This window comes from Cydia strobilella, chromosome 3 (genome assembly GCF_947568885.1).
Source record: "Cydia strobilella chromosome 3, ilCydStro3.1, whole genome shotgun sequence".
Taxonomy (NCBI): domain Eukaryota; kingdom Metazoa; phylum Arthropoda; class Insecta; order Lepidoptera; family Tortricidae; genus Cydia; species Cydia strobilella.
The window spans coordinates 88,712-105,986 of record NC_086043.1 but is presented as its reverse complement, the minus strand read 5'-3'; the positions used below and the strand labels follow the sequence as shown (position 1 = coordinate 105,986).

The following is a 17,275-nucleotide window of genomic DNA, read 5'->3' as shown; positions in this document are numbered from 1 at the left end:
AGAATCAAATTTGGATGTATTCCAATGTCAACTGTAATTTTTACACCCTGATTGGATGATTATTGATTAGAATCAAATTTGGATGTATTCCAATGTCAACTGTAATCCTTAATAAATAACATTATTTAAATAAAATTTATTTAGCTTTACCTGGGTGGCCAGCCAAGGTGACAACTGACAATCGCTTAACGATAACGATAACGAAACGCTTTGTGCCTCTATCGCACTATTATGGAAGAGTGATAGAGAAATAAATTGTGTACCAAGCAAAAAAGTCTGCGAAATTAAAAGTGGAAAAATTCAATGTTTCTGGTGGGACTTGAACCCACAACCACTGGATCACTAAGTATAAGCCGACACGCTCGCACAAAAGAGACAATGGCTTTTGTTTAAGGTCCCTCCACACTCATGCGCGTTCGCGGCTTCGCGCCGTGATTCGCGCATGAGTGTGGTGGGCCCTTAACAGATTACCGTCTTAGACGAAAAAGTAATTTGAGATGATGCAGACTATACAGTGCAGTGCTCTGCCATCTGAGCTACCCTCAAGACCGTAGGTACCCAATAAATGATAGGCCCGCTCCAGACTACGCGGCGCGAAGCCGCGAACGCGAGTGTGGATTCGATTTCGCTAATTAGCGAACTAGACTCCACACTCGCGTTCGCGGCTTCACGCACGAGTGTGGAGGGCCCTATAGAGAGACACAAAGCGTTTCGTTCTCGTAGCGCAAGTGATTGTCACGTTGGCTAGGCACCCATACTTTACTCCTTTGGGCTTTAGCAAGGCTATGGCTATAGTCAAACACGTCATTGTTATTAGCACTGGTCACACAAAAAAAAAAGCATTACAATTAAAATTATCACTGACAACACCAGTATCCCGTCATGGCTGAAATGTTGACGAACTGTCAATTTTAGTGAAATTTTCTTATTTTCGCCATGCCCAGTAATTTGTGAGTTGTGGTTTTCTAATGGATAGTGTTCAATTTTTTTTTTCTATAAATAATTATATATTTTCACGATGAACGGGTTAAGTTTCAGTGAACTCTGTTGCCTGTTTTGTTGTCCGCCATGCCCGGGGAAAATCGCTGCTAAGCTCGCATTCCTACCTCCAGAACCCACGTATGCATTCACGCCCGACGAAGCGGGCTCCAAGTTTTCGCTTACGCTGACCGAGCGGGCGGAATGGCAGTACACGGAGCGAGAAAAGGAGAATATCGAAGGTTTCTACTCGCGGACGACGCGGGGCAACCGCATCGCTTGCCTCTTTGTTCGCTGCAGCCCTAACGCGCGCTTCACGATACTGTTCTCGCACGGGAACGCCGTAGATCTGGGACAAATGAGTAGCTTTTATTTAGGATTAGGCACTAGGATAAATTGTAATATATTCAGTTATGACTACTCGGGGTACGGGGTGAGCGGCGGCAAGCCGTCGGAGAAGAACCTGTACGCGGACATCGACGCGGCGTGGCAGGCGCTGCGCACGCGCTTCGGCATCAGTCCGGAGAATATCATCCTGTACGGGCAGAGCATCGGCACTGTGCCCACCGTGGACCTGGCGGCGCGCTACGAGGTGGGCGCCGTGGTGCTGCACTCGCCGCTCATGTCGGGCATGCGCGTCGCCTTCCCCAACACCAAGCGCACATGGTTCTTCGACGCCTTCCCCAGGTTAGTCTCACCCTGCCTTTATCCTCTGCTCCTACATGTACACCTCATATCCAGAGGCTAATGCATGAATCAAGAGTAATATGTATGGTTTTAGAACTGGAGAATATTGATTCAGATTGAAAAACAAACCCACAGAGTATAGGTATTATAAACAAAATAAATAGTTCCTAAGTGGAGCAGCAACATTGTGTTCGTCTACCTTCCTGTATATTTCATACATGAGGCTGCACATTGTAAAGTCTTGGCTGCTCCAGTTTATAAGACCCAAACAAACATTGTTATCATGCTATGAGTAAGCACATACTCGTATGCCTCGCACAAGCACTGCATGACTAATTCACTGTCTCATTACAATAATCAATTAACATTCATTTACATGCGCATGAGAATTGTAACAAACCAAATACCCTTCTTTAATGGATAACGAAATAGACAAGACCTTTTTAAACATCTGTTTATTTGCATTGCCACTGTTTTTGTTTAGTAAAACAAAGCAAATTATAATTTCCTAATAAAATAAACAATATAATACAGTAATTGTCCTAGTATCTAAACAGGAAGGACACTTGATAAATATCTTTAAACATCCTATTGTCCCCACAGAGGACACTGACTTTCTTAACTTTCTACTTCTATAATAATTCATTGTTAAAAACCTAACATTTAAAAACATCTACATATATGTATATAATTAATAGTAGACTTACTTCAAGACTTGAGTAGAGCCAAGTGAGAGATATCAATATAATTCATTATTAGTTCATTGAGCTGTAAATGAATGCTTATCATCCACATGTAAGGTCTAGGGCTAACTAGCAACTAAACTGTAGTCTGTTTAACAGCATGTAGAAAAAACTGTTTCAATGTCAATTTTCCAAATATACCTACCGACCCTACCGTACAGTTGACAGAGTTGATTTGTGATTTCAAGCCATTATCAGTGCCCTTGCATTATCTCCTTCATTCAAAAGGCTGCCTGTCTATATCAGGCTACAATTTTATCAATAACATCAAAATGAAAACAAGTAAACAATTTTGAAATTTTATTTTCGACAAATTGAACGCATTAATTATCCAAGCAGCTATAAACAAGACTTTATCAATTAGGTACCTATCATAGGCATTGACTTTGACATGACACAGACTGACCTGACTGGAACAACAAACAGCTGATTTTGAATATTTCATAAAGTTTGTTCTATTAATTATATTGGCAGCTCACCTCACCTCATTCATAATAGCCTAACAGCAAGACTGCCGAGCGGTGAGTCTTTTCTGTATGCTATTAGAGTTTAAAATTCTCAGTTAACTTAATGTATGATGGATCAGTTGAAAGGCATGTCAAGACTGTCATGCCCTAAATGTCTTGTAAATTGAGCTCATGTATTGTGACATGTACAAGTACTTTCACTATAATTGCTGGAGCCCTAGATAGTCACTGGGCTACTAAAAGCGATTACTTGTTCTACTTGTTATATCACCATTTATAGACGCTTCAGTAGCAATGGAACAAGTTCATAATACATTCTGTTTATATGAACTGCTGTGCACTCATTCATACATATACAGGGTGGCCAAAACACAGGTATTTTCTTACTTAAAAAGAGGCACCAACACTTACCTGTATAAGTAATTCTTAAACGAAATAAACAATTTTTCATTTTTTCATTTTTCATTCCCGTTGCCAGGGAGGTTTTGGGATTATACTGAGCAACTTTTACTATGGGACCAACAACGAAATCGAGAAATTTTTTTTTACCCTCCCATAGAAAATGGACCAGCCAAAATGTATGAAACAGCAATTTTTTTTTCGCGATTTCGGGAAGTCGTACTAGCATTAGTCTACTAAGTACTAACGCACTAAACTGCTATCTTTTGTTTCAGCATCGACAAAATACCGAAAGTGAACTCTCCAGTTCTCGTGATCCATGGAACTGAGGACGAGGTGATCGACTTCTCGCACGGACTCGCCATATACGAGCGCTGTCCGCGCGCCGTCGAGCCGCTCTGGGTCGAGGTATGCACTTTATTCCCACGGCTTAGAGCTCGTTCCCACTATGTCGGATGTCGGGACGACTTTTAATCGGGTGTCGGCGCCTCTGGTCACACTAGTCGGCTGTCGGGACGATTTTTAATCGGGTGTCGGTGCCTCTGTTCACACTAGTCGGCTGTCGGCCACGACCGCAGCTGGTGCCATTTGAGGTTCTCATTTGACGCGCGGGAGGCACAGGGGGGTGCGGCGCGGGCGAGGTCGGTCCGACATCCGACATCATGTGAACAGCGCCGCCGACACGATTTTTTTCCGGACGGAGGGCTGACAAAACGCACGATATTTTATTGTCGGATCCGACACAAAATCGTTGTCGTTCGTGTGTGAATAGCTTCATATGAAATGTTTTTTTTTTTTTTTTTTTAATTTATTTAGAAACAAACAGTCTTATAAAACATGTAGGTGAATAAGCTGACAGCTAGAATTTATTACAATGTAGACCTATAGTTTCCTGTATGTAAATTATTAATAAAACTTAATACTATGAAATGCTATCTGAGACAACAGTGAAATTAACAAATAATGAGATAACTTAACCTAGCTTTAATACTAATTTAATAGAGAATAAACTTTCTTCTTAAATAACCCTAACGAACTGCCAAATATATCCGCGTTCATACACTTTTCATTATACAACCTGCATGCGCGTTTAATATATGATTGCTGTGCATATTTAGTGCGACATGTCCCAACACTGAACAGCATTTTGCTCCGACAACCACGTTCTGTTCTACGAGGCACTCGAAAACCTATATTATGTAGAAGTTCAGGGGCATCTACAAGATTATTTATTATTTTAAATAAAAATATCAGATCATTACATGAACGCCTTAATGACAGAGGTTGAAGGTTGTGTCTTGAAATTGAGGAGGCGTAATTTTCGTAGTTACCCCTTATTCGGAATTCGAGAGCTTTAATAAATATTTTTTGCACCCTTTCTATTCTCTTTTTATGTACATCATAGCAGGGATTCCATACCACCGAAGCGAATTCCAAGCGGCTTCTGACGTAGCTATTATAAAGTATCCTGTAAGTTAACGGTCTACGAAAAGGTTTAGCAATGCGAAGTATAAACCCTAATTGTTTATAAGCCTTATTTAAAATGTTGTCGATATGAGGGATGAAGGTTAGTTTTGTGTCAATTAATACACCCAAATCACGTATACTATCCTGACGCGTTAGAGTACTGCCACATAATTTATAATTGTATAATATAGGATTTTTTTTACGGCCAAATGTAATAACGGAGCATTTGCTATTGTTTAAAAACAAACTACTTCTAGTGCAGTAATCCTCAAATTTAAGTAAATCCTCTTGCAACATAGAACAGTCTGCGGGGGTCTTAATGACTCGGAATATTTTGGTGTCATCGGCATAGAGAAGGGCTTCCGAGTTAGATAAACACTCCGTTATATCATTAATGTATAAAATAAATAACAGAGGACCCAGGTGAGATCCCTGTGGGACGCCCGACGTGGCTTGTTTGAAAGCTGATGTAAAGCCTCCCAATACTACAGCTTGTGTCCTATTTTCTACGTAAGACTTAATCCATCGAAAGAGATCACCGTGTATACCCAGGTTCCATATTTTTAATAAAAGCGTATTATGAGAAATTTTATCGAATGCTTTTGCAAAATCTGTATATACAGCATCAACTTGATATTTATTATCCATGGCATGACGTATGACCTCGGTAAAGGACAAGAGATTGCTTTCAACGCCACGACCTTTGTAGAACCCATGCTGGTTTGGGTTGATATGACGGCGCACAGCATGGGAGAGCTGGTCAGTAACAATTTTTTCCAATATTTTGCCAAACTGGCACAATTTGGAAATAGGTCTATATTTTTCTATATGTTGGCTTATGTTACCTTTGGGGATAGGTGTAATCCACGCCCTTTTCCAGATTTGTGGAAAACGCTCCTCATTAATTGATTGCACGAAAATTCTTGTAAGGGGAACTACTAATGTATTCGCGCATTTCCTTATTAATAAAGGATGTATTTCATCGGGTCCAGCTCCTTTGTTTACATCAACTGACTTTAAATATTTTAAAACTAAGTCACTTGATAAATTAATAGTGCTGATGTTAAAGACTGGGTTTAACGAAGGTTCTAAGCAGCCAACGTCCAAAGGCGGCAAATTAGGGGTTTCGAATACTGATTGAAAATGATCATTAAACATGTTACAAATGCTTGGACCGTCAGAAACCGAGGCACCGCCACAATACATTGTTTGCGGTATACCTTTTTTTGAAGTAGTGGACTTAATAAAATTCCATAAATACTTTGAGCGAGACCTAATTTGATCTTCGGAGAATTGTATGTAATTCTTGTAACAGACTTTCTCAACCATTTCAGCTCTTTTTCTTAACTTCGTAAAAGTTTCATAATCTAGTGGATTTCGAAAACATTTCCATAATTTATGATACTTTCTTTTTTCCTTTAAGATTTTTTTCAGAGCTCTGCTATGCCATAGTGGAGCTGTGCTCGAATTTTTAGAGGGAAAACGAGGTACGTGTTTATCTAATAAGTTATGTAGTAGGCTTTAAAATTTATTTACACAGTCTTCAACGTTTAATCCTTTAAAACATGTGTCCCAATCTGTATCAGATATTTCACTATTAATATTATCAAAATTAGCTAAATGGAACTTATAACGGAAATGAACTATAATGGAAATGTGCTGCCGCTACACACCCGATTAAAAATCGTTCCGACATCCGACATAGTGGGAACGAGCTCTTACGGCCCGGCCACGACATCGCGCGGTGGAGGCAGCGGCGAGCGGCGACCATAGTTGGGAACGAAAGGTTCGATCGCTGTGTCTCGCTCCAGCCTATGGCCGCCGCTCGCCGCTGCCGCCGCCGCGCGATGTCGTGGCCGCCCCACACTAGCGTCTCCCGACCGTCGCCGTCTAGTCATCTCTATAACTGCTGCTCAACGCAACGTATTAGGCGCGGCGCGGGAATCAACCAATGCTACGGTTGTAATCCAGCGGGGCTAAGATGGACGGCTGTCTATCATTTGTCACTGTAGCCGCCGTGCAGGTCTCGACGACAAATAAAAAGACTTCGATTTGAAGTAAACGTGTAATCATATAGGTGCTGGTTGCTTTACAAGGTACAGTTGACGTAAACTGTTGAAGTGGTGGTAATAGTATGGAGGCTGGTGCGAAAGTGGTTAAGTTAATTTTGAATGTTAAAAATGGTAGTCTAAATTTAGGTGCCTCTAATTGGCCGCGATACAGGTTATGTGGAGCGCTCCTATTGGTGCATTTAAATAAGCCTCCGCATAGTAAGCGAGCCCGACGGCTGCGTTTTGCTACTGCATTATACACATAAAAGGTTGCGTTCGCAACAGTCACCATACCTGTCACGCTCTAACAAGTACGAAAGTGACGCATGATATGACAAGTGACAAAAACGCGACCGTGATACCGGTGCAGCAGAGATTTATATTACAAGTTACAACCAATGCTATATATTGGTTCTTTTTATGCAAGTTTCCTCTCATCTGCTTATCTCCGCCTCGGTGGAATGGTAGCCTAATAACTTCCAGCGAGAACTTTTTAGGGCTCCATACCCAAAGGGTAAAAACGGGACCTTATTATAATTACCAATACTCCACTGTCCGTCTGTCTGTCAGGCTGTATCTCATGAACCGTGATAGCTAGACAGTTGAAATTTTCACAGATGATGTATCTGTTGCCGCTATAACAACAAATACTAAAAACAGAATAAAATAAATATTTAAGTGGGACTCCCGTACAACAATCGTGATTTTTTTGCTTAGTGGTACGGAACCCTTAGTGCGCGAGACCGACTCGCACTTGGCCAGTTTTTTCTAAAACAAAACACTTTTTTTTTTTTTTTATAAACTGATCGGCGATTGGCCCTAGACACATCTGATGGAAAGTAAAGACAGGGCCTAAGATGGAGCTCACCGGTTCAGTAACAGCCTATTCACTCTTGTTTTAAAGAGACCGAGGTCATATTGATCAGGGAATACAGATGGCGGGAGCGCATTCCATTCCTTAGCCGTCCGTACCAAAAAAAACCTTCGGTCGGACACGTGGCCAAGAGTGCGTGTTGTATTTGTTGTAAGACTTGTGAGGCGTACGCCGTATTGTTATCACAATGCAAACCGCACGATAAAAACGCGTTATCTCTGAATCTGTGTCGGCATTTAATCGCTTTGCTAACGACAAATATTTTGATGTGATAAGTGCAGGTAGGTATGCCAATCCGCAACGTTACAATAGGTCATTGCCGTTTTCAAAACAGCTGTGCGTTGATTTTGTTTATTAAGTCTCGTATTGTACGAAGAACAGACAGTGCTTACAAATTGACTTATTGTGAATTATTTTTTGCGACACTGATCGTCTGACGGCAATTTTATACCTAATTACCTAGTCAAGCCATAAATTCTGTTACAAAGTTAATTTTCTCTTAGAGACTATAACTTTTAAGTTATTAAATAAAGTTTTATATACCTAATAAAGGGACTAATAAGTCTATAATGACGTTAAATAATTTCACGGTTTAGACTCAATGTTTTAGTCACTCACGCGACATGTTTCGCCAACCAACAAGTGACAACAACAACAACAACGACAAGTGAGTCTAAACCGTGAAATTATTTAATGTTAGTATGTCTCACAACACTTTAAATTGGACTTATAACGGATAAAAAAAATGCCTTAATAATTATTCCATGTTGCCAGCCCTCACCTTAATACATGCCTTCTAAGGAACAAGCAAAGAGGGCCTAATTTAAGCACCATTTTTTGCAGAAATATGACATTCTTGTTCTAAAAAAAAATATTTGTTACCAAATTTTTTAGTTTTCAATGCAATAAATGTCTAATTGTCTTTGGTACATTAATCCGTCGAATCCCGCGGATGCGATATCGCACACGCGATATCATTCTTACAAAACTTATGAAAAGTAAAAAATGACTCCTGGGACTTATACGTTAATAATTTAGTTAGAACTGTCTATGGCCAAAACAGAAACACACAGAAAAAGTAAGGGCAAATCGCCTAGCGTGGTACGGGCATGTGATGCGGAGGGATGAAAGTCATGTGACGTGAAAGGTATTAAGAAAAAATGAATGTGGAGGGAGGTACGAGGAGAGGAAAACCGAGGAAAAGGTGGATCGACTGTGTGAAAGATTATATTTATGAAACTAACGCAAGTGAATGATGAGATGACGGGTGACAGAGAGGTATGGAAGAAAAAGACATGCTGCGCCGACCCCAAGTGAATGGGACAAGGGCAAGCGAATGATGAACTGTCTATGGCCAAAAAACATTCATACTGGTATATACAGTCAAGTATAAAAATTTGGGTGCATACAACTTACTCAAAAATATGCCCATTAGTTCTTAATTCGGTGATATATTTTTACACGAGTCACTTGACTGAACAATAGACATTCAGATGATGAATTCTTGAGTGTGTAATGGCCAAATGATTTGTAATCGGAGTCCCTGCTCTTGACCTGGCGTTATCTTGGAGGTGATTGCATTACAGGTCACCAGAACAGTTGTTTGGTTTAACCCGTTTCATACATACCTATTACTTATAACTACTACGGGCTAAGATTATGGAAATTAGAAAATTGTCTATCTATTCTCATTCCTGTCACCGAATCAATGCAAGAGTGATAGCGAATCTTTCTTACAATCTGGATTTTCGCGGTAGCCGTTTTACTCACAGAATGTTTAAATTTTGAAGTGAGATTGCTTACATTTTAAATACAGTTATCGTGACAAATTTCTCTTAAATTGTCACAATAATGACTGTTTTGCAGGGCGCCGGCCACAACGACGTGGAACTATTCAACCAATACCTGGAGAGACTGAAACGGTTCGTCTCCGTAGAGCTGCTCAACTGACAAAGACTGCCGGCCGCGGGCCAGACTACTCAAGGTGCGTCACTGTAGCTGTAGGAGACCACAGTGCCCAGGGGGACCGAGACGATTCGTCTCCGTAGAGCTGCTCAACTGACAAAGACTGCCGGCCGCGGGCCAGACTACTCAAGGTGCGTCACTGTAGCTGTAGGAGACCACAGTGCCCAGGGGGACCGAGACGATTCGTCTCCGTAGAGATGCTCAACTGACAAAGACTGCCGGCCGCGGGCCAGACTACTCAAGGTGCGTCACTGTAGCTGTAGGAGACCACAGTGCCCAGGGGGACAGAGACGATTCGTCTCCGTAGAGCTGTTCAACTGACAAAGACTGCCGGCCGCGGGCCAGACTACTCAAGGTGCGTCACTGTAGCTGTATGAGACCACAATGCTCAGGGGGACCGAGACGATTTGTCTTCGTAGGTAGAGCTGTTCAACTGAGAAAGACTACCAGCCGCGGGCCTGACTACTCAAGGTGCGTCACTGTAGCTGTAGGAGACCATAATGCTCAGGGGGACCGAGACGATTCGTCTCCGTAGTGGGCGTAGAGCTGTTCAACTGAGAATGACTACCGGCCGCGGGCCGGGCTATTCTAGATGCGTCATTGTAGCATGCAGCCGTAGGAGACTACAGCATCTGGGGAGACGGAAACTGTCCATCTCTGATAATTTCTATTCAAGGTTAGGTTTGAGACTATTTTTGAGAGATTACCTTCAATAATTAACAAAAGTGGGCGTTTCCAGGTGACGACCAAAATCCAGCATCGACCCTCAGCTCCGGCACCACCAGCTCGGCCACCGAGAGACTCCTCTAGCTAGCGGGGGCCGGGCCCAGCCGGGCCGGCCCCGTCAAAAACTGCAACTCCTCGCAGGAGCGCGCCTCGCCCGCTCCGCCGTCCGCACCCGCGCCCGCACCCGCACCCGCGCCCGCGCCAGCGCCCGCGCCCGCTCCGCGCATCAGCGTGAGCGCGGCCGACGACTCGCCCGCCGACCGGCGCCGGCGCGTGCACCTGCGCTCGCTCAGCGACGTCACCCCCGCGTCCGCCGCGGCCGCGCCCCGCGCGCGCTCGCACTCCGAGCGCCCCACCCTCCCCGTGGCCCGCCCCGCGCGCAGCCACACCTGCTCGCCGGACCGCGCGCGCCACCGGGACCGGGACCGGGACCGGGCCGATCCCTGGCGCAAGATGAGCGACGTCGAGCTGCACCGCGCCGCGCCCGACCCGCGCGACCCCTGGGTGCGCTCGCCGCGCCCCCGGCCGGAGCGGCGCGCGCCCGCGGCCTCCTGCCCGCAGTGCGGCGCCGCGAGCTGCACGTGCTGGCGGCCGGCCACGCGCGCGGGCTCGCTGGGCGCGGCGCGCGCGGCGTGCACGTGCGAGGCGCGCGTGTCGCCGCGCCGGCGCGCCCCGCCCGACGCGGCGGCGCCGCAGGGAGACTCGGTGGCGCCGCCGACCGCCTCGCCGGCGCCGCCGACCGCCGCGCCGGCGCCGGACCCGCTGCTGGAGACCACGTGCTGAGCTCCCGTCGGGCTCGATTTTGTATCCCCCTAGTTGTAAGGTTTCAAAATTATAATTGTATCGTATCATATTTGTACGAGAGACGCTCGCGTAGTGCGGCCCGCGGAGATGTTGTCGGTATCGTGCCGATGCCGGAGGTTGTGCGCGACGATCGTCGTCTAGTTATGTTTCGCCGTAAATTACTTAAGGAAGAATCCCCGCCCCCGCTGGGTTCGCTCGACTCGACGGTCGGCGGACGCCCGCGCGATACGTTCGTCCCCGTCCCGGTTTCGTTCCCGAACAGTTTGCCGGTCGAGTCGGTCGACCCGACCGTGCTCCGACTCCGACCCGATTCTTCCAAATGTTGTATATAGCTCTAGGTAGTATGAAATAACTCAGTATTTAAAGTTGTTACCGTAATTGAATAATGCATTGTAACGGAACCGTATTGGGAAAAGTGTAAAATTTATATGCATGTTTGTAATAATTTGATTTACCTCGACCGAGGGGCTGTTCCCACTTATTCTAACCTTTTTGCTGACTGAGTAAAATTATTATGTCCACAAAACTGAGGTCGCTAAGACACTGATTTCATAACACGCCGATTTCGGGCGACACGCACACGTAATTTTGGAATTCGTAACTGTAAGTAGCTATGTAAAGTAATAAATAAATAAAAATATATTCGCGTGTAAAGTATTCATGTAAACAATATCTACCACCGACTAAACCGTGACGTCAAAAACGTACGCGAGGTGTTTAAATAGATATATAAAAATGCAATTATTTATGTTAAAACTTATGAGTAATATTGTGTTTTTACTAACCAGTACAATTGTACCGACAATATTAAGTGATTTCAAAATTCGTCATCATGCCAATTTACTAGGTACTTCAATTAAATAGCACCTGGTTTTCACTTCATTACATTAGTTCAGTTTGAACAAGTGATAGAAAATGTTGAGGGTGTTGGCAAGTGGGGATAGCCCTGAGCCCTGAGCCCTGAGCGAACATTCCGTGCTCGATTTGTGAAAGATAGATCTGCTGTGTACTCGTCTCGTCGACGGTCGGCGCCGGCCATTACTGAAATCTCTTATTTTCCTATTTTGAAATCTCATAAAGCTCCTGTTTAAGTAGAATTAACCTTGAAGCATCTATACCCTTATTTATAGTCGGGACAAAGCTAACTCGGCACCGACGTAACAAAGTGTAACGCTGCCACAGTGAACGTATGTTTATAGAAAATTGACGTTTAAGCTGATACTTCCACACTGCCATTGCAGTCTGTGTTGAATTAGCTGCCCCTTGATTTTCACAATTTACAAACTGACGTAACTCGTTGATTTGCTTCTAGTCGTCAAGATTTATTTCGACAGGGTATTAAACACGGGATAAGATTAAAATAATATGGCATGAATTACAAGGAGCACATAACATAGCTTCCTGTTCATTGCTCACATAGACCGGACCGACGCACGACGCGGACACGAGATGTACCTAAAATTTATTGTATAGTGTTGCCACAGGGTCTATTGTTTGACATAATTATTGAAACTCATAATGTAATGATTGTCATATTATCATTAGTCATAATTTGGTTTTTCTCAGAAACGCGTAACTTTTCAGGATTGCCATAAAACAAACCTAACCTTACCTATCTATAGGATAACCCGAGGAAAATCCTGAAAGTTAACGGTGTCAGAATTATGACTAATGATAATATGACAATCATTACATTATGACTTTCAATAATTATGTCAAACAAAGGGACCCCGTTGCTACAATTGTCGACGGTGCGGTGACTTTATGTTAAGTTGTACGCCTTCCGCGGAGACAAGCTTTTCTACACCCGACTGCTGTTGGACTAGATTTTTATTTCTAATTATAAGTGATAGCAAAATTGAGCAGTTATGTGACTTGATTTCGAGAGAAATAAAGCAATGCATTTATGTGTAGCCACATTTATTTTGGCCCCGCCGTCTCACCGAAGCCCCTCGTGCCATCGCTTCTTCTCGCTGATTTATTTCGAGTTACGTTCATACATGTAGAAGAGCTTGTTAATATTTAAAAGTAAAATGAACTTAATACGATTTATAAATAATTTTTAATAGTTATTATTATCTAGTGTTACTTGTAATGTGACATAACAGGTACCTATTACATATATTTACATTTTTAATAAATTAAAGTGCACATATCTCATACTATATTTCAATTACCCTGTCACCCTCGCTATCACCGACACAATTTACTAACCCTTGCCTAGATCATTTAACATTAACATGATTTAATTTTTGGCTTTATATAATCTGAAACTAACTCTGCTACTTTCTCGGATGAGGCAAGAACGAACGTGTGGTCGATGTGGACCTGCTTCATGTGGAGCTCCGGCTGGTACTGGCGCAGGTCGTCCATGTACGTAGCGGGCGCCCAGCCGTCCCGCGACCCGTACACCACGTTGGTGATCCGTTTAGTTCGCGCCAGCGCTCCGCTGACGCCCTCCAGCGACACCACGCGGTCCATCTCGTCGTACGCCATGTGCAACACCTTCTCCGCGACCCGGGGCCGAAGATATTTCAGTATCCTCTCATCGTAGTGCGGGGGCAGACGATTCAACTTCAAATATGCGCCCACCAAAAACCGCTGAACGGCATCCGGCAGAGAGTGGATTAATGTAAAGAGGAGGATAGCCACGAAGTGCAATCTCCTCACGATGCCGTTCAGTTTCTTGCCGTTCGGAGACTCGGCCATTCTCTGAATCGTCGGGAACAGCAGGTTGATGGAGCATATTCTGTCTGTCAAACTCTCTCGTTTGTTGATTGCCTCGAGAATAAGCCACGCGCCTATAGAGTGGCCGATCAAGTGTATGTTACGGCGCTTATCTATTTTATCGATGAGGTCTAGTTTGTGCTGAACTTGCGCCTCCAGGTTGAACAAGTGCTCGCGGCGCTCGAGAACGTTCGATTCATCCTCGGGTACCTCCACGTGCCCCGCTTGACCTTCAATACAAGAGAAAAATACAAAGTTGACATTGACTTGTAAATTCAAGGACACAGCGACGATAAACACGAGGTCAAGGAGCATGTCTGAAAATGTCGGGTGTAATGTTTAGAGTTCCCTCGCCGCGGGAGACTGCTGACGTCAACAAAACAAAAACAAAATAGTTACATATTTATCAGGGATGTTGCGGATGCCGATTTTTTAACATCCGCGGATGCGGATATTTAAAGGCTCACATCCGCGGATACGGATGTCGAGATTAGGCACATAAAAAACGTCAAATATTACACTTTAGTAATTTTTATTAAAAAAAAAAACGAAACTTAGTATTTGAACAAGAATATAGGTGCCCCACAATCGCATTAATATACTAAAGTCCAAATAAAACAAATTATTTACTTCTTGTCGCTGTCCGTGATAGGCTAAAGTGCTCGATCGACGAATCACAAAAACGAAACGAGATTCCTATTGGCTAATGACGAAATTACCTAGCACTTACGCCGCCGCTAAGACGTTCCTGTACCTACAACCCGGTCACAATATCTGTGCACCTGACCTCGTGACGTCATATCGGCGGTCTGGGTACGGTGTGAAAAAAAGTTTTTTCGAGAAATGTGGAGGTGTAGCGGCAACGAAGATGCTAACCGTACTGTCGCACCGGGGAGTGCGCGGAGAGGTGACAGGGGAAGCGGGAGAGGCGCCACATTCCAGCGAGGTGCACAGATATTGTGACCGGGTTGTACCTGTTCCACATCCGTATTAAGCTCCGCATCAATTTTATGCGGATACGGATGTTGAAAATAATGCAGAAGTTCCGCGGTTGCGGATGCGGATGCGAATGTTCGCAACATCCCTGATATTTATTTTACAAGAAGGCAAAGTTGTTGTTTAATTTCTCGCGCCAATATTGATACCCAAGCAAGCGAAAGATTCCTAAATAGAACCACAAGCGTACGAATGGTTTAAAAGTGGAATCTTGAGCGTTGTGAGGGTTTCAAGGCACGAGCATTAACCCTTTAGTTCAAAAATGACAGTCAAATGTCAGTCTTACTCATTGGAAATAGAACATGTTTGAAGTGCCATACGTGACCATACCATCGACCATAACTTTTTTGCTCACTAATGGTTTCTTGCGACTGAGCTACTCCACTAAATAGGTTCACTCCGTTCAGTTGTTTCCTTATAGTGCGAGCTGCCAGGCCAGATTGTTCCCCAAAAAGTTAATGTTTTATTTCAGTAAGAGTCAGTAATATCGCATCAGTTTGGGGGGAGTTTTGTCACTTTTGTCTTATGTGCTCGTTTTTTCCACTGTACCTGCATATTACTTATAAATTATAATTAACAATAAGTTTGCGAACAAATGTTTGTTAATAGAAGTAAGTAAGTAAGTAAGTAAATATTCTTTATTGCACCAAAATTATACATTTTACATACATGTAAAACTACAAAGAAATATTTAAAGAAAAAATAGAACCAGGTAACAACAATTAATAATTAATTTTGCTATAGAATAATTTTGCTAGTAACCTAAATTCTTGATATAGCTTTAATTAAAAATATTCGTGTCTCAACCAAAGTAGGTAAAAATGTGGCCTTCAACACCAAATGATTTGGCAGACACAATTAAATTTTATGATAATAATAATCTTGGTTAAAACTACTGTTTGCTAAGTTAGCTATGATTATGGCCTATATGTTAACATTTATATGTATAGTTATGACAAGAATTTGATAATTATGACAAGGCTATCGCCGATTATCATTATCAATTCGAGATATGCAGATGTTTCCTATAATTATACGTAAACTGTAAGTATTACGATGTATGTTTGTGACCGGTCTGGCTCTGGCTTAGTGGGTAGTGACCCTGCCTGTGAAGCCGATGGTCCTGGGTTCGAATCCCGGTAACAGCATTTATTTGTGTGATGAGCACAGATATTTGTTCCTGAGTCATGGGTGTTTTCTATGTATTGATATAATATATATATCGTTGTCTGAGTACCCATAATACAAGCCTCCTTAGGCTCACCGTGGGACTTAGTCAATCTGTGTAAGAATGTCCTATAATATTTATTTATTATATGTTATGCATAACATGGGAGGCCCAAGCCCGAAAAAAATGGAAGAATCTGGAAGAGGCCTCTATACATCTTAGGAGGGTTCTGGAGTAATCTTTCAATATTATACAAATTAGTTTTAATTTTTTTTAGATTAAGTTTCATTACCCAGAAATAAAAAGCTTTTTTATTTATTTATTTATGCATAACATTTAAAAAAATATCGTTTTAACCCCTTAGAATTCTTCATCAAGCATGCTTGTGTTACAGCCTGTATGAAATTACATTAAATATTTTAATACCAACTTGCATCCATAATTTATAGATTCCTAGTAGTATATATGCAAAGCTGTCCATCAAGAGCTTTTATTTCAATGGGAATGAAAACTATCACTTAAGTATTAAGTTAATATTACTTAATATTGTACATTGTTGTTTGTGTGTTTGTATTGTTGTTTGTTGTGTATACTTTGTGAGGAAAATATTAAAACAGACTGGCCTCATTTATATAATAGATAAGAGGCAAACATCGATCTTATATTTAACGCAGTCGTCCTATGTAAAAAAAACAAGGAAAATAGACTACACTTACCGATTACACAAATTGGAATGCCAGTGCTTTTATTTAATTCCGTAGCAAACTCTTCATAAAAATGTGGGATTCCTGGATTTCCAGTGATACAGATAATTACATCAGAGTTGTTCGAGCCGAAGGGGTCCCCCCATGTTAAAACATTTGTTTGTACGTTGTTCAGGTTAATGAAGACACTTTCCATCGTGCTGCAGTTCCAGTCCGAGAACTGGATGGAGACGTTAACGTCACAACGTTATCAATCGATAAATGGTGGTGGTAATACTTGGTGGAAAAGGCCCTACGCCCTACACGGGTTTTACGAGTTTGACGACTACGAATAACGAAACGAAACTCGCCAAGTCGCCACAGTGCAGCGACAGTAACACTAACGTGAAACGTCCTAACGTGTTTTTTTTGTCCGGGCTGCGACAGACAATAAATTAAATGTCAATCAAAGCTCGTTCTAAAACAAGTACCTAATGTTACTACTTCAAACAAAAAATAAAAACTTCAAAATGTATAATA

General features: G+C 42.7%; 2 protein-coding genes across 3 annotated transcripts; one reads left to right on the top strand and one right to left on the bottom strand.

Moving 5' to 3' along the window:
* Positions 1 to 860: 860 nt before the first annotated feature.
* LOC134755675 (alpha/beta hydrolase domain-containing protein 17B) lies at positions 861 to 10,459 on the top strand. 2 transcript variants are annotated; one of them, XM_063692215.1, is made up of 5 exons: positions 861 to 950; positions 1,033 to 1,665; positions 3,550 to 3,682; positions 9,533 to 9,650; positions 10,371 to 10,459. In XM_063692215.1, exons 1-4 carry the CDS (start codon positions 937 to 939, stop codon positions 9,614 to 9,616), a joined length of 864 nt encoding a protein of 287 aa, XP_063548285.1. In that variant the 5' UTR covers positions 861 to 936; the 3' UTR covers positions 9,617 to 9,650; positions 10,371 to 10,459. The 2 variants fall into 2 exon arrangements, with proteins under 2 accessions (XP_063548285.1, XP_063548284.1); XM_063692214.1 differs by having other exon boundaries at positions 868 to 1,665.
* A 2,745-nt stretch (positions 10,460 to 13,204) lies between these two features.
* Positions 13,205 to 17,147, bottom strand: LOC134755673 (lipid droplet-associated hydrolase). The gene is made up of 2 exons (XM_063692212.1): positions 16,769 to 17,147; positions 13,205 to 14,118 (listed from the first exon to the last, which is right to left on the bottom strand). The coding sequence occupies exons 1-2, from the start codon at positions 16,950 to 16,952 to the stop codon at positions 13,397 to 13,399; spliced, it is 906 nt and encodes a 301-aa protein (XP_063548282.1). The 5' UTR covers positions 16,953 to 17,147; the 3' UTR covers positions 13,205 to 13,396.
* Between the last annotated feature and the right edge of the window lie 128 nt (positions 17,148 to 17,275).